Genomic DNA, 18,422 nt, shown 5'->3' with positions numbered 1-18,422 from the left:
CAGATAAGGTGGGATCAGTTCGGGTCATATTAGATGAGGTGGGATCAGGTGGGATCAGTTCAGATGAGGTGGGATCAGATCAGATGAGGTGGGATCAGATGGGATCAGTTCAGATGAGGTGGGATCAGTTCAGATGAGGTGGGATCAGATCAGATGTGGTGGGATCAGATGGGATATCAGATGTGGTGGGATCATATCAGATGTGGTGGGATCAGATGGGATCATATCAGATGTGGTGTGATCAGATGGGATCATATCAGATGTGGTGGGATCAGATGGGATCATATCAGATGTGGTGGGATCAGATGGGATCATATCAGATGTGGTGGGATCAGATGGGATCATATCAGATGTGGTGGGATCAGATGGGATCATATCAGATGTGGTGTGATCAGATGGGATCATATCAGATGTGGTGGGATCAGATGGGATCATATCAGATGTGGTGGGATCAGATGGGATCATATCAGATGTGGTGGGATCACATGGGATCATATCAGATGAGGTGGAATCACATTGGAGGGATCAGGACAGATGACATGGGATCAGGACAGATGAGATCCGAACAGATGTGGTGGGATCAGATGAGAGGTGATCATAACAGATGAGATGAGATCAGAACATATGAGATGGGATCAGATGGTTAGTCCTCATTTTTCTAAGCTTTATATTACAGCAATATACAGTATATAAAAAACATACACATTTATAATTTAGTGCAACTGTTCAGCAAACACCATAAATTATAACAGCAAAAAAAAAAAAAAACACAACTAAGAAATAATACCTACTGATACCCAGGCCATGCAGCTCCCAGGCTGTTGTTCTCTGGTGTGAGGCAGACGGGCCGGTTATTGAGCACAGTATGAATAGTAACTTGGCTGCAGGGGGCACACACAGAGATTAGTGTTTGTTTCCTTATGCCCTGTTATGGGCTGTGTATTCCCAAGCCATGTGATGGTATCCAGGAGACACGTAGTAAACAGGAGGCGAGCACCGGAGTCCTCCATGTGATTGTAAGGTCAGTCAATGTCGAGGTGTACGGCGGTGAGATCACGTCCGATAAGCTGATCACTTACCGGCTGCGCAGCAGAGCTGGCGGTTACTGCAGCCATGCAGAGTTTATCATTGGAACAATACATCAATAAATCCTGAGCAGATATTAATAAATGTAGTAGTTTCATTACCTCTTCCCTCAGTCATTAGTAATGTTATTCCAGCAGGTTTCCCCGCAGCCGTCTTGTCCCCCTAGGGATGGACTCATTTCAGTCTCATCAGCTGCTTAGTAAAAGCAAAGAAATATGCTTTGCAGTTTTATTTTTCCATTCCGTACAAAGATTTTTTTTCTTCGAGTTTCCCAATATATCAGATATAGTGTACTGGGTATATTAAATGGTGAAAAAAGTAACAATGACCAGGATGCGAATGGGTTAAAAAGGAAATGGAATTATTAGTTCCCCATGATTAAACATAGGTAGGTCTACCGTCATCCAGAATGTGTGCGTTCGGTCCGTCAGGGGTCGTAATCTTGTGGTCAAATTTTCCTACCTGCAGTCTGTGGTTTTCATCCAAAAAAATACGTAACCCCAAGCCATATGGAGGTCAAAAGAGAGACATGACCTTCTGATCTCCATCTGCAAATTGGGTCCAACGGATCCATTAATGTGAGAATTTCCTGGCTCATGCAGTACATAAAGAGTGAAAAGAGGCATTTTCCGAGAAGGCATGGGCACAAAGTAATAATGGAGGATGAGATGGGTGCATCCATGGTCCCAGCCGGAAAGATGAGTGGGCAAACAACTCAAAGATTTATCAGAGGAGTATTCATTCTTTAGTTATTTAAAGCAATTTTTTTGCATTTAAAAAGAGTGATTCTTGTAATGGATCACTAAGAGCGCAACGTTCTGCTGCCTCTCCACTTCCTCATTGCCAGGAAAAGGTGCGCTTCTGACGCTGGCCGTTTGGACCAGCGTGTTGTGGAGTCTGACCTGTCCTGTGCACTCTCCTGTGGTGAAAGCAGAGGCTGTTTACCTCTGCAGCAATAGAGGAGCGCGAGGTTCGCATGCTGGCCGCATCCAGCGATCTGGACCCATCAGAGAAGCGCTTGCAAGCTCTACAGAAAAGAGCGCTGTACTCCTTACAAAGGAGACCGGCAGAAACTACAGAATTAAAAATCACTCTCTGCTTGAGAACAGAAAGGATTTTTTTTTTTTTTTTTTTTTAAGAACTAACCTGCAAAGTAATTTGTTTTTATAAGCTTGCAATTATACCCATTCAAGAAGTAAGTGTTCTTTATTTTATTGAAACAGACCCCGGACTTTTTTTTCTCTAATAGTGGGCTCTTCAGATACTACACATATGCCAAACTCTGTCCCAGAAGAGGAGTATATTTGGCCCATGATTATGTGGGGCCATTATGATGGAGAAAAAAAAATATCTATCTATGTATATATATGTATATAGATAGATAGATACATACTGTAGATAGATACATACTGTATATATATATCTATCTACATAATATATATATGTATATATATATATATATCTATCTACATAATTATATATATATATATATATATATATATATATATATATATATATATATATATCTCTATATATTATGCCATTATACTGTATGGAGGACTATGAGGCCATTATACTGTATAGAGGACTATGTGAGGCCATTATACTGTATAGAGGACTATGTGAGGCCATTATACTATATGGAGGACTATGTGAGGCCATTATACTGTATGGAGGAATATGTGAGGCCATTATGCTGTATGGAGGACTATGTGAGGCCATTATACTGTATGGAGGACTATGTGAGGCCATTATACTATATGGAGGACTATGTGAGGCCATTATACTATATGGAGGACTATGTGAGGCCATTATACTATATAGAGGACTATGAAGCCATTATACTGTATGGAGGACTATGTGAGGCTATTATACTGTATGGAGGACTATGTGAGGCTATTATACTGTATGGAGGACTATGTGAGGCTATTATACTGTATGGAACACTTTTTGTGGCCATAATACTGCATGGAGGGCTGTGTGGGAATTACAGTTAGAGAATCATACTGTGATGGAATTACCATTCTTTGTCAGGGGGGGGACCAAAGGAGGGTGGTACAGTAGGGTCATCATATCGTGCATGTGGAGGAATTCACTGTGGGGGTTTCTTACTGTGTTTGGGGGCACTTTTATTGGCATCATACTTTATTATCTCTATTATTCAAGGTTTTTTATACTTTGCTATTACATATTTAAATAAAGTAATTGGGCCATATGCTTTTTACTGCTCTTACAAAACATAAATTAGTCCAATATTTTATTCTAAAGATCTATTAATTAAAATGTACTTAAAGAGGTTGTTCCACGAACTAAATTTGTTTCCATATAAAAGTTTAATCGTTAATATTTGATGATAAGTAAAAACTTTCTCAACGGTAGACTTATTTTTATTTTTAATAAAGATAAGGGATGGCCCACGACTTTGTCCAAGCTTTTCATTTTGTCCCTCTGTACATTTGAGTTTGACATCCCTGAGCTACTAGAAGCCCCCATCGTTGGTCACGTCTCCTGACACAACTACCAGCAGTAACAATTCTGGAGCATTATTCCAGAACTCTGCGTTGTTCCTCTGTTATTCTACCTGGAACTGTATAAATAAATTGACAACTGGTTGTTACAAATCTTCAGTATTGTCTGGACACAATCCGCTCCAGTCCAATGAGTGCCAATTTTCACAACTCGCATTCAAGAAAGTGGAGAAAGCCCCAAATATATGGCACACTCTCAATTCCAAGTGGTGTACCATGGGGCCTCCATCTTGAGGTCAATGAAGGTCTCAGTGGAGGAACATGCATCGCTCAGTCATTTATGGCCCATCTATGCTATACTTTTGTCCTTGTGCAGTAAACTTCCTAAGAAACATCTCTGTCTCTGGAGATGTGCGCCGCTTAAGAGTCATACTGGGAAATAACCGATCCCACAGGTTAAATCACACCAATTAAAGTAGCCAAAATAGTCTACTGTGCCTTGCTTCACGTAAGACAGGAACACTACCGCTTCAATTCCATGGGAAAAAAAAAAAAAAGCATTTGCAGGATGCTGGTACAGTGGCCACATTGGTAGCCCATGGCCATTGGTCTTGAGTCCAGAGAACCTCCTCCTACCGGAACAACCAGAGCATTGTTTGATTAGCAGATACGGCACGATGAAATTATCACATTGTGGCGGCCGATGGGTCACAATAGGTGGTTTGATGGCTGCAGGAGAGGAGCATTGAATGTTTTATTTTTTTACGTGGGGTCCTTGATTGATGCAGCAGGGGTTGCCCAGTAATGATTTAAAAAAAAAAAAAAAACATACTAGGGGACCAGCAACTTTTTGACCTTTTTAAAGGGAACCCGACAGTGGATTCTTGCTGCCGATTCATGGGCACCGTGAATCAGACCTTAGCGGCATTATTGCAGCAGTGTAGACATTAGGCTGTGTGCACACGTTCAGGATTTTTCGCGTTTTTTCGCTATAAAAACGCATTAAAAATGCATACATATGCATCCCATCATTTTTAATGCATTCTGCAATTTTTGTGCACGATGCGTTTTTTTTCCAGCAAAAAAAACGCATCGTGGTAAAAAACGCATCATGTTCATTAATTTTGCAGATTTTTTGCGTTTTTCCCGCTATTTAATGCATTGGGAAGCTCCGGAAAAAAAACAAACAAAAAAACGCGTCAAAAACGCGAAAAACACGCATGCGGATTTCTTGCAGAAAATGTCCGGTTTTGTTCAGGAAATTTCTGCAAGAAATCCTGACGTGTGCACATAGCCTTAAGGTACCGTCACACTAAGCGACGCTGCAGCGATACCGATCTGGATCGCTGCAGCGTCGCTGGAGAGCTGTCACACAGACAGCTCTCCAGCGACCAACGATGCCGGTAACCAGGGTAAACATCGGGTTACTAAGCGCAGGGCCACGCTTAGGAACCCGATGTTTACCCTGGTTACCATCGTTAAAGTACAAAAAACAACCACTACATACTTACCTACCGCTGTCTGTCCTCGGCGCTCTGCTTCTCTGCTCTGGCTGTGAGCGCCGGGCAGCCGGAAAGCAGAGCGGTGACGTCACCGCTCTGCTTTCCGGCCGCTGTGCTCACAGCCAGTGCAGAGCACAGCGCTGGAGGACAGACAGCGGAAGGTAAGTATGTAGTGGTTGTTTTTTTTTACTTTAACGATGGTAACCAGGGTAAACATCGGGTTACTAAGCGCGGCCCTACGCTTAGTTACCCGATGTTTACCCTGGTTACCAGCGAAGACATCGCTGAATCGGTGTCACACACGCCGATTCAGCTATGTCAGCGGGAGATCCAGCGACGAAACAAAGTTCTGGACTTTCTTCCCCGACCAGCGATATCACAGCAAGGGCCTGATCGCTGCTGCCTGTCACACTGGACGATATCGCTAGCGAGGACGCTGCAACGTCACGGATCGCTAGCGATATCGTCTAGTATGACGGTACCTTTACTCTGAAATGCTGCAGCGTGTCAGATATAAGATACTTTAAAAAGTCCCTGCTCCCTTTGACCGACAGGTCTCCCCCGTGCTGGGACCTCCTTTGGACTGTCTTCTAAGACACATTGTCCCCGGCGGGACAGTCAGAGATCGCACCCGTCTTTCTACAGCAGTCGCAGATGACTTTAGTTTTACCTTCCAAGGTCCGATCCATTGGTAAATTGACAGATCAAATCCTTTACATTCTTTAATTATTAATTAGCGCCCTGCCAATCAAGAATATGTCCAAAAACATTAGTGGTCGCCCGAACTGTCGAGACACCTCGACATCCTAGCGGCAGCGTATCCCCCCTCGCCCCACTGAGATCACAAATATACTCAGCGCTAAATCACCGCAAGGGTGAGAGGTTAGCATTATCGCCTCGGGCCATACACAAAGCTAAATTCATTTCCATCGCACAAGCAGCGATTATCTGTACAGCCGGTGAAGCGCGATGATACCGCGTTAGTGGGAGATCACATGATTTATGGCAGGTTGGACAGAACGGAAATCATATAGGTCCCATGTGTTACCTGGACGGTGTCCAGGATCTCCTGCACTCGGTTCAGTAAGGACTTCTTCTTGTTGCTCAGTTTCTTCTCATTCAGCTCTATGGCCTTCTGGCGATATTGCTGCATTTCTTGCCTTTTCTCCACTGTGAGCTGCAAAGTAAAAGTTTTCATGAGTAATTTGGGATGTTATAGTAGAGAGTGGATCATAGCTCTAGGTCACAAGTCAGGATTTCCCAAACCAATGCCTCAGACCCCCGCATGTCCTCATTGTTGGGCACCATTGTGCACTACTGGCACCAGGGATATCAGAATGTTAGCCATCCTTTGCACTAATGTCATAGGCAGAAAACACCAAGTCTCGTGCCAGTGGCAAGAAAAAAAACATGACAACCAATTTCCATCAATGTGCCGAGTTCAGATTTTCAGAGTGTTTGGCCGGTGTGCCCATTTCTACCAGGTTTTGCAAAGCTTCTCCTGCCCATTACACCATCTGCGATTAACACAGGCCCACAGACTTGTAGGATTTATTGGGTTTTTTTTTTGTATCCAAGTTAATGATTAAAATCACTCAAACAGTCCTCCATAACTATTTTTTGCAGGCACAGGATCACATAACAAAACAGGGAAATGTGAACAGCGCCAGTCTATAATGTGTTCTATAAGTGGAAAGCACAGATAAAATATGTAAGTAGAAAACGGATGTGTGAATTAAGATATGATCAAATGCAATCAGCGGTTTGTGATTTTAGGTAACCTAATGAGAAGATTTTTTAATCATATCCACACTGTTCTGACGTATTCTGCTGTGACATAAGGCTTGGTCCTATTTTATGTGGACTTTGACAATCACAAGCCAGACATCATGCATGCAATTCTCCCCTGCTCAGTCTCCACGTGAGGCCACAAAAAAAAAAAAAAAAAAAACATAATATATTATATATGTTTTTTTGTATATATATATATTATATATATATATATATATATATATATATATATATATATATATATATATATATATATATATATATATATATATATATATATATATATATATATATATATATATATATATATTTTTTTTTTTTTTTTTATTTATTACACAGGCAAAACAGAATTAGGAGATAGAGATTTAATAAGAATACCAAGTCCAAGAAAGGAAAGAAAGGAAAGAAAGGAAAGAAAGAAAGGAAAGAAAGAAAGAAAGGAAAGAAAGAAAGGAAAGAAAGAAAGGAAAGAAAGAAAGAAAGGAAAGAAAGAAAGGAAAGAAAGAAAGGAAAGAAAGAAAGGAAAGAAAGGAAAGAAAGAAAGGAAAGAAAGAAAGGAAAGAAAGAAAGGAAAGAAAGAAAGGAAAGAAAGGAAAGAAAGGAAAGAAAAGAAAGGAAAGAAAGGAAAGAAAGGAAAGAAAGGAAAGAAAGGAAAGAAAGAAAGGAAAGAAAGGAAAGAAAGGAAAGGAAGGAAAGGAAAGAAAACACTTAGGGATCTTAATCATAGTGAATATGTAATGGCAGTGTGAAAGACCAAGAAAGAAAAGAGGAAAAGAAGGGAAGAAGAGAGGAAGGAAAGAAGGAAGAAGAGAAGAAGGAAGAAGAGAAGGAAGAGAAGAGAAGAGAAGGGAAGGAAGAAGAGAAAAAGAGAAGGAAGATGAGAGGAAGGAAGAAGAGAAGAGAAGAGAGAGAGAAAAAAAAAAAGAGAAGTGAAGAAAGGAGAAGTGTTGCCATAATCCCAACACTGTACCAATCCAAATGATATTCGGAATAAACATCTCTATTATAATGCTTTTACTAGAACAATCCTTCAGAGAACATTCCCGTCCTACCGATCACTTACCTTTCTATGGATATGCAGCATCCTATAGATCACAAATCCTGTAGCTCTCCCAGCAATAGAGTAATCTAGCGGCAGGCAGCAGTACAGACAGTTTACTACCAGAGCGGGGAACAAGGTGAGCAGGCAAAACCAGCAGCCGTTACATTGACGCAGGGCGCTTTGTGTACTATTGCCAGGGACGGCCGGGCCAGGACCTAACAGATAGTAAATGCGTGTTCTCACAAAAGGTGTAATTATCCCATCTCTTCACTGTCACCAGGACAGTGTCATATGACTCTACAGTGTAGTATATAGGAAGCCGACATGTGCAGAACGTCAGCCATATCCAGTGAATTGTGACAAGTAAGCCTGAAAATCTTATAATTCTGCACTTGTGAAATATCTCCAATGCAGAAGACCATTCAGAGCAAGCGGTGATCAACCCTGTAAGACGCTGATCTGATGGGCGCTTGTTTAAAGGACGCGTTACATGGACTGGTGTAGACTGTGTGCCACTTGGTCCCCATATTTCCATACTGGCAGGAGAACATCCCCTTTTTCACAAAAAAAGTGCCGCCACCAAATATTGTGTTAGGACCACCCATAAAATAGGAGATCAGCAAACTGACCCCTGCCCTGCAGACATGACCCACCCCAACACAAGGGCAAATCTACTACATTTGCAAAACCTATTTGCCACAGTATGCTTAAGGGAAAAACGAATCGTCCTCTACAACACAAAGGTGCAATCTCCGAGTGTTCCCATAATTGCCTAGAACACTAATGGTGTATCTCACCGGGGGGTGGAAGGGTCACACTAAACCTCGATTACACGTTACAGCCTAATTGCAGGTGGGAAATACTGTGAGACCATTACATTTACTTTAGATAATTTAGCAATATTTTTGACAAAAGACCTGTCAGACAAAAATATACAGTAGACACCCCACCCACACCATTTACTGCCAGGAGGGATAGAAAAAAAATGACATGCAATTTAAGCAATAAATCAGTAGTCATTAAGGGGAATCTGCAATAAAGAAGAAACCGTGGAGTTACAGTCCAAAACCAAGTTTTATTCAACAATAGTGGGCAACCATAGCCAGAACAGTATACAAAAATCCTAATTTAATTAAACACAACATATACCTGAAAAGGAGAGTAGAAGGTAGCAATAGATGGAAATACACACCACGTAGGTATTCCTGGCACCAATTGAGTATTAATAAAGTGCATAGTGCCATATAATAATTGGGAAAAGGATCAAATGGTATACTGGTACCCCTATAAATCTATACTTCACGGCTAAGTATACATATGAGTAGCCCTGCGCACAGGCTACGTGACCACTACATCCGGTCATTCATCATGAGCCAAAAAGAAGTAAAAAAGGAAGACACCATACAAAGTTACTAATGAACCTTACCCAAAGTTTGGTGGCCAGGATAACCCACGTGGTGGCCCCAACGCGCGTTTCGCGTCAGCTTCGTCAGGGGGTACCAGTATACCATTTGATCCTTTTCCCAATTATTATATGGCACTATGCACTTTATTAATACTCAATTGGTGCCAGGAATACCTACGTGGTGTGTATTTCCATCTATTGCTACCTTCTACTCTCCTTTTCAGGTATATGTTGTGTTTAATTAAATTAGGATTTTTGTATACTGTTCTGGCTATGGTTGCCCACTATTGTTGAATAAAACTTGGTTTTGGACTGTAACTCCACGGTTTCTTCTTTATTGCTATTGATAGGAGTGTCCATCTATACTAACGGTATCAAACCTCCCCCTGGGTAGCTCCCCCACTTGGGATGTGAGCATGGTGGAGGTTTTGGGTACGGTATCTTCATCTGTGGTCTTTTGTTGCTATTAAGGGGAAGCTGTCAGCAGCTTTTTGCTATTTAATTTCATGGCAGCAAGATGTTGAGGCAGAGACCCTGTTTCCAGTGATGTGTCACTTACTAGGTTGTGTTCCTGTTTCAGTAGAATCAGTATTTTAACTAAGCCAATACATCATGCTGCTCTCAGTTTACATGGCGAAAGCCTGCTGACAGGATCCCTTTAAAGGGTTGTCCAGGATTATGCTACTGGTGGCCCATCCTATCCTTAGGACAGGTCATCGCTATCAGATAGGTGCAGGCAGACAGTCAGCACCCCTACCAATCGGCTATTAGAAGGTCTCGAGGCCACAACCCCAACAGCTCCATAATTTGTAGTGTTTGATCCGTGCTCAGCCCTATGTCCTCCACTGGTCTCATGTGACCGCTGCGGCTAATCGCTGCAGCTTCCATTATAGCGGAGAAACAGTGTTTCTTCTTTTCAGACATAAATGTGAAGGCTGCATGCCCAATCGGTGTTCACGTGTCATTGTATATGTCAATGTTGGAGAGCGGAAAACGAACGCCAGCCCAGAAGGCAAGACTAGTTTTGTTTTTTCCTTGTAATGGCCGTTAGTGGACAATCCCCTCGCCAAGTCTTCCTTCTAGAACCAGATTCCAATGATAGAATTTCATCTGATCCATCAGAACGGGCAGATACCTCGGAGCCCCATCAGTGTCCACATACATATACGGTACATTTCATGTATAGCTTCTTATTAGGATGCCGTAAGGAGCACCCAAGCCTCCCTGGTACAGATCAGTGTACATGAAGAAGTTGGCATGCTACCAATATTGACCTTCTATCCACAGGGTGGGTGATGGGTGTAGGACCACTGGGGGCTCCACCGCTGCAACATCTTCCAATCTTGAAACTATGGTCCATGTTACTTGTTGGCATGAAGCCACCATGGCCATGCATGTGTCAGGGCTGTGGAGTTGGTAAGCCAAACCTCCGACTCTGACTCCTCAATTTCCGACTTCACCAAGATGTGCTCCGACTCCACCAAGATGTGCTCCGCCTCCATGACGCCGATTGTCACAAGATGTTATTTTTGCAGATTCGCCCCCATCTAGTACCAATGAGAGTCTACCACGAGAACAATAACGCATCTCTGTGAACCTGAATTTTCAGTAATGCCTGTTCTCTGTAAATATTACTATACAACGATTCTGAATTCCAGAAAGATCTTCGAACAATGATTGTAAATCCCGGTATACATTAGGAAAGGAAAAAGGTCAACACATGGCAGGTAAAAGCTTGTTTTTCAGGCTCCGACAGGAGCAGACAGGTAAAAATATACCATATAACAATCAAAGTGACATCCAGCTTACCTGGGGTTAACAGTTATTAGGTGCTGGGGCAAGGTAAAGCCAGGGGCCGTGCAGGCGAGAGGTTGTCAGAGGGGCTGCCGAAGTTTACTGATGGGTATTGTCAAAAAATCTCTGCTCACCCCAGAGAAGATCCAATCTGGCATAAATGACCCCTGTTGGGAATTCGACTTATGCTGACAAATATGGTATATAAAAAAAGGAGAGAAAATCTGCTCATCGAAATGATCAGATCTAGGCTTTTACCACCTATTAAAAAGGCCCCTCATTCCAGAGGACTCATATTATCCACAAGTAAGTACGCCCTGGGTATAATAAGATAGTGCCCTGCATGTGATGACCCGACAGACGATTCCTGGCCTTTATACCGTCCACATGTAGGCTGTACAACGGAGAACAGTGACAAAACATTATTAGAATTCTTCAAGAAATACTTCAATGTTCGTTCTCCCCTTCCAGGAATGAGAGAATGTACCTTCTCACCTACCAGAAATTAGAGAAGACAAGCTCTTGACAAAGTAACAACATAATCCTGAGAAGGGAGAGTCAGTTTAATTACGGCTCTCAATGTCTATAATGAGCTGCTGTGGATAAAGGCCCGAAGATAAAGGGCCGGGTATAAAGGATCAAAGGTGAAAAAGCATTAAGGCCCACATAAGGGTCGGAGAAACCTGCTGTTTTTGGAGGGACTGGTCACAATTTTGCCATGACAGAAAATGTTGGATAAGAATTGGGTGATCCATAGACAGATAAGTCAGCGTGTTCCCCCACTCTTTACATAATAAAGCCTAAGTGGGGCATTCAGATGGTACACGCCCTATGTGCTTATTGGCCACAGATGCTGGAAATATTGTAGACTTTACTAGCCAATAATCGACTTCAGGAGTCAAGTGGCTTTTTTTTTTTTTTTTTTTAAGGTGGCATAAAAATGAGAACTTTCAGGTGGTGATAGAAAACAATATAAAAAGGTCGGACACCACGTATCTAGACGCACTGGCTATATTGCTACTAGGAATTGTCCAGCTTGAGCCACAGACATTTTTTTGGGCATAATCTCATTGAATTTGGTGGATTTGGACCCATCCTATCAGTGATTAGGCTTCAGGGCCCTGCTGACATCCAACGGGTGAGCATTGGTCAATATTAAAAGGGGTTTTCCAGGTTTGAAAATAAAAATCTGTAGACGCTCAACGTGACTGCAAACCTCTGAATCTTGATAGTGCGCGTCCCACGTTTCGATTTCCGGCAAGAGAGCGCGGTCGCATGACCACATGTATGCGGTCACATGCAGACTAGTCTCATCAGGCTGAACGTGTGTAGACGGCACTTGACCTCAAATCGAATACATACAGTACCGGGGAGGCAAAATAGCATGCGCTCTGCACGCTGTCACACACAGTTCTTAAACCTAGACAACCCCTTTAAACAGGTCAGATTTTACCGGAATAATTTTTATGATCTAAGCAACTGCAGGGCATCTTGCAAAGACATAGAGAGTATATGTGATAAATGAGTTCACAGGTTCCAGGTCCCCCGTTGAGCCGCAGGTGATCAGGACTCACATTTTAAAGGATCAACGCGATAACTATCAACTATTAATCGAATTAGGATTTAATCTAAATCCATCATACAAGTCAACCTGTATCTGTCGCTACAATATAAAACCCCACAAGCTACAAGTCCACGTTCCTGACATCACACGATTCCGTTTTGCTGACGCACGGTCAGATACTTTGACTGCAATTTGCATGAGAACAAATCTGGATCAAAGATGTAAAAACAACCGAGCCCTAAATCCACAAGGTGAGGCATTACGATGAAATCACAATCAGGACGATCCCAATTATCTTTCATGAATAATTAATGAGCACAGAAAACAATTACTCACCAATGGAGAGAGGACGGCGACGCCATGAAACTGAATGAGCGACACCTGCTGCGGAGCGGCAGACGCCGGCTCGCTGCTCACCGCCTGCCCTTGTAACCTGGCAAGCTGCTTCTTGCAAAACTCTTCATACGGCTCCATCGCTCTGTAACAAGACTGGTAGAAAGGGCATCATGTTACCATCTGATCGTAAGCAGGGCTGTGCATCACACACGATCGCCTGCAGCCATCGCTCAGACTCCGGTTTATTTTTATCATTGTATTCACAGGCCTTGTGTACGCTGAGCGCGTCCCTACTGACTACGGGATCCAAATACCCCAGAGACAAACACTGAGCAGGTACTGACACAATGGCAGATAATGAGAGGGGACAGTGCGGAGGATACGCAGCCCGGATCTCATGGATTACACAGCAAAGGCTAGAAACACAAAGATAACAATGTTAGGTCACAACAGCAACAATGTATCAGCCAGAATCAGGACAGAGTGTTGTGGTTTATTTCAGTTTCCAGAAATAGGAGCGAGGCCTGGGTGACGTGGGGTTCAGGCCGGCGGCCCCTTCTGCTATAGTAGTAAGCCTTTGGGTGTGTCGGGCCAGGTCCTGAGAGCAGTAAATACGGTTACAGCATATTACCAAGGCTGAATAGTACCGTGCGTCTGGGGGGAGCGGGCTCAGGAACCCTCTGTACCCTACAGATCAGGGGGAGGTGACAGCAGCGGCTCAGTTCACATTGTGTGGTCATTGCCAGTTTTATGGGCCATCATAGGAAAGTGTAAAAAAAAAAAGTGTGTGTAGCAGATGATATGAACACCACAGTGCCCCCCCCCCCATATCATATTGATAAAATGGGGTCAGTCATGGTTTGTGCCATCATACTGAGCTATGGAACAAGAATTCTCTTTAAAAGGACTCGTGCAGACGATCATTAAAATTTGTCGAGCGCCAATTTGACGGACAGTCCCCGTGTTATTCTATAGGGTCGGACACACGTCCAATTTTTTCCTCCAAGTCAGTCCGAGAATATAAATAAATAAATCAATCAATCGCAGAATGCACGAGTTGCATCCAATAATCGGATCCGCGGTTGACCATTTATGTCTGTGGGGAAAAAAAAAAAAACAATCGGATCACATTCGGATGACATCTGAGTGCAGTCCAACGTTCAGGCCTCACTCACACGAGCGTATAACGCGTCCGAGTGCTATTCAATGCTTTATCGCAGTGGTCCCCAACTCCAGGCCTCGAGGGCCAACAGTGCAGGTTTTCAGGGTTTCCTTAGTATTGCACAGGGGTTGGAATCATCACCTGTGCAGATGATCACATTACCACCGATGCAATACTAAAGAGATCCTGAAAACCTGCACTGTTGGCGGCCCTCGAGGCCTGGAGTTGGGGACCCCTGCTTTATCGGATGGCCCCCGGACCAGTGTTATACTACAGAGCAGAGCAAATCAACTATTATTTTCTCATGCCGATGCAGCATGAGAAAACTACTGCAACGTGCGGAGATTGGCAGCGAGACCCTGCTCACTCACAACCTTACAAGTCTATGGGTTTGGGTGAAACATCGGACTGCACTCGGATGTCATTCCAGTGCAGTCGAATATACGCCGAGGCAGGCCATGGAGGAGATGGAGAAATTACTTTCTCCGTCTCCTCCGCACCTGTGTTGTGACTCTCTCATGCAAGACAATCAGAGCACAAAGCACCGAGCACTGATATTAACACTCCACCAGTCATTACCATGGAGACCGACCGCTGCTGCTAGTCAGCAGATCACTATGGGCAGTTCTTATAAGAGGACTATGGAGTCGCAGGAGAACGCTGTTACCTCCTAATCCTGGCTAGTGCTTACCAGCTGGGCAGCAGCAGTGGTCGGTCTCCTAGGCAATAAGTTATAAAACTAACAAAAAAAGTGTTAATATCTGAAGAACGGCTGAAATTTTAATTAGCGTTAATTTGCAAAACTGCTTGTTTACCAGCACGATCCATCTATGAAGAGGGGGACAACGTACCATAGTTACTGGCCTCGCTCGTCTCCTGTTGTGGACGGCAGCAGAGCTGGAATACCCCTTTAAGAAATACTCAGGGGTCCGAGATCTGGGGTCTCGGGATATTCCCTGCACTATAGGCAGATTGTACACAGCATTACATGAGTGGGAGCGCAGAGACTGTTGAAAACATATGCAAAATAATAAATAACGTCCAGACTTTTTTTTTAATCCTCCCCATTGAGGGTCTTCCTAGCAGAGCCTGACATTGGGGAGGAAAGTCACAGATCTATAGGTCAGGGATGGAAACACATCAGCATATAAGATCTCACTGACATGAGACACTGGTAGGTATGGGGCCTGCCATCCTCCAGCACTACCAGTACAGGGCCGCCCGCACCACAGGAGACAGTGGGACCGATTCCCCTCACTACGGCCACAATGCTCCTATCAATGGCAGCACGGCTCGGCACCTCGTCCCCGGCCACAGCCCGGCAGCACACTCACCTCACCGGCCGGCCGTCTGTCACGCACACATCACCGCACACTCCGCTCCTCAGCGGCGTCCGCCCGGCCGTTAATATAATAACAAAGCCCCGCACAGATGACAGCTCAGCCCCGCCCCCTCCTCGCCGCCGCCATATTTCACGGCACTGGCGGCAACAACTTCACCTGGCAACGGCCGCCGCTGGCTCCTCCCTACCCCGCCCAATAAGGGGGCGGAGCAACAGGGCGAAAATAACGGCCATTTCTTAGCACCGCCCACTTCCTCAGACAGACTTCCGGACGGGAGGGGCTTGTTTCTTGCTGCAGTTCAGTCTCGTCACGTGTCACTGATAGCGGGCAGGTTAAAGTTCACAGTAGAGGAGCACGAGGAGAGTCAAGAGACAGGAGGAGTACAGAGGGGCCACAGCGAGGAGGAGAACCACAGAGAGGAGGAGTGCAGAGGGGCCACAGAGAGGCAGGAGAACCACAGAGAGGAGGAGTGCAGAGGGGCCACAGAGAGGCAGGAGAACCACAGAGAGGAGGAGTGCAGAGGGGCCACAGCGAGGCAGGAGAACCACAGAGAGGAGTACAGAGGGGCCACAGCGAGGCAGGAGAACCACAGAGAGGAGGAGTGCAGAGGGGCCACAGAGAGGCAGGAGAACCACAGAGAGGAGGAGTGCAGAGGGGCCACAGAGAGGCAGGAGAACCACAGAGAGGAGTGCAGAGGGGCCACAGCGAGGCAGGAGAACCACAGAGAGGAGTACAGAGGGGCAACAGCGAGGCAGGAGAACCACAGAGAGGAGTACAGAGGGGCCACAGCGAGGCAGGAGAACCACAGAGAGGAGTACAGAGGGGCCACAGCGAGGCAGGAGAACCACAGAGAGGAGTACAGAGGGGCCACAGCGAGGCAGGAGAACCACAGAGGGGCAACAGCGAGGCAGGAGAACCACAGAGAGGAGTACAGAGGGGCCACAGCGAGGCAGGAGAACCACAGAGAGGAGTACAGAGGGGCCACAGCGAGGCAGGAGAACCACAGAGAGGAGTACAGAGGGGCCACAGCGAGGCAGGAGAACCACAGAGAGGAGGAGTACAGAGGGGCCACAGCGAGGAAGGAGGACAGAGAGACAGGAGGAGTACAGAGGGACCACAGAGAGGCAGGAGGGCCACAGAGAGGAGGAGTACAGAGGGGCCACAGCGAGGCAGGAGAACCACAGAGAGGAGTACAGAGGGGCCACAGCGAGGCAGGAGAACCACAGAGAGGAGTACAGAGGGGCCACAGCGAGGCAGGAGAACCACAGAGAGGAGGAGTACAGAGGGGCCACAGCGAGGAAGGAGGACAGAGAGACAGGAGGAGTACAGAGGGGCCACAGCGAGGCAGGAGGGCCACAGAGAGGAGGAGTACAGAGGGGCCACAGCGAGGCAGGAGGGCCACAGAGAGGAGGAGTGCAGAGGGGCCACAGCGAGGCAGGAGAACCACAGAGTGGAGTACGGAGGGGCCACAGCGAGGCCGGAGAACCACAGAGAGGAGTATGGAGGGGCCACAGCGAGGCAGGAGAACCACAGAGAGGAGTACGGAGGGGCCACAGCGAGGCAGGAGAACTACAGAGACATGAAGAGTACAGAGGGGCCACAGCGAGGCAGGAGGGCCACAGACATGAGTACAGGAGGGCCACAGAGAGGAGGAGTATGGAGGGGCCACAGTGAGGCAGGAGGACCACAGAGAGGAGTACAGAGGGGCCACAGCGAGGCAGGAGGACCACAGAGAGGAGTACAGAGGGGCCACAGCGAGGCAGGAGGGCCACAGACATGAGGAGTACAGAGGGGCCACAGCGAGGCAGGAGAACCACAGAGAGGAGGAGTGCAGAGGGGCCACAGAGAGGCAGGAGAACCACAGAGAGGAGTACAGAGGGGCCACAGCGAGGCAGGAGAACCACAGAGAGGAGTACAGAGGGGCCACAGCGAGGCAGGAGAACCACAGAGAGGAGGAGTACAGAGGGGCCACAGCGAGGAAGGAGGACAGAGAGACAGGAGGAGTACAGAGGGGCCACAGCGAGGCAGGAGGGCCACAGAGAGGAGGAGTACAGAGGGGCCACAGCGAGGCAGGAGGGCCACAGAGAGGAGGAGTGCAGAGGGGCCACAGCGAGGCAGGAGAACCACAGAGTGGAGTACGGAGGGGCCACAGCGAGGCCGGAGAACCACAGAGAGGAGTATGGAGGGGCCACAGCGAGGCAGGAGAACCACAGAGAGGAGTACGGAGGGGCCACAGCGAGGCAGGAGAACTACAGAGACATGAAGAGTACAGAGGGGCCACAGCGAGGCAGGAGGGCCACAGACATGAGTACAGGAGGGCCACAGAGAGGAGGAGTATGGAGGGGCCACAGTGAGGCAGGAGGACCACAGAGAGGAGTACAGAGGGGCCACAGCGAGGCAGGAGGACCACAGAGAGGAGTACAGAGGGGCCACAGCGAGGCAGGAGGGCCACAGACATGAGGAGTACAGAGGGGCCACAGCGAGGCAGGAGAACCACAGAGAGGAGGAGTGCAGAGGGGCCACAGAGAGGCAGGAGAACCACAGAGAGGAGTGCAGAGGGGCCACAGCGAGGCAGGAGAACCACAGAGAGGAGTACAGAGGGGCCACAGCGAGGCAGGAGAACCACAGAGAGGAGTACAGAGGGGCCACAGCGAGGCAGGAGAACCACAGAGAGGAGTACAGAGGGGCCACAGCGAGGCAGGAGAACCACAGAGAGGAGTACAGAGGGGCCACAGCGAGGCAGGAGAACCACAGAGAGGAGTACAGAGGGGCCACAGCGAGGCAGGAGAACCACAGAGAGGAGTACAGAGGGGCCACAGCGAGGCAGGAGAACCACAGAGAGGAGGAGTACAGAGGGGCCACAGCGAGGAAGGAGGACAGAGAGACAGGAGGAGTACAGAGGGACCACAGAGAGGAGGAGTACAGAGGG

General features: G+C 46.4%; 1 protein-coding gene across 2 annotated transcripts in view; it reads right to left on the bottom strand.

Moving 5' to 3' along the window:
• The window catches only part of CCP110 (centriolar coiled-coil protein 110), a 33,751-nt gene extending 18,061 nt beyond the window's left edge, over positions 1-15,690 (bottom strand). Inside the window, exons 1-3 of one of the 2 annotated variants that reach the window (XM_069734151.1) lie at positions 15,485-15,690; positions 12,989-13,141; positions 6,105-6,233 (exon numbers count right to left, since the gene is read on the bottom strand). In XM_069734151.1, the coding sequence (XP_069590252.1) occupies positions 6,105-6,233; positions 12,989-13,126 (267 nt within the window). In that variant the 5' untranslated portion in view covers positions 13,127-13,141; positions 15,485-15,690. Of the gene's footprint in view, positions 1-791; positions 858-6,104; positions 6,234-12,988; positions 13,142-15,484 lie in introns of those variants that run through there. The other variant, XM_069734153.1, reaches the window with a different exon arrangement.
• Between the last annotated feature and the right edge of the window lie 2,732 nt (positions 15,691-18,422).

This window comes from Ranitomeya imitator, chromosome 7 (genome assembly GCF_032444005.1).
Source record: "Ranitomeya imitator isolate aRanImi1 chromosome 7, aRanImi1.pri, whole genome shotgun sequence".
NCBI classification, from domain to species: domain Eukaryota; kingdom Metazoa; phylum Chordata; class Amphibia; order Anura; family Dendrobatidae; genus Ranitomeya; species Ranitomeya imitator.
Note: the sequence above shows the minus strand (reverse complement) of the source record. Positions and strands in the feature narration are given on the sequence as shown.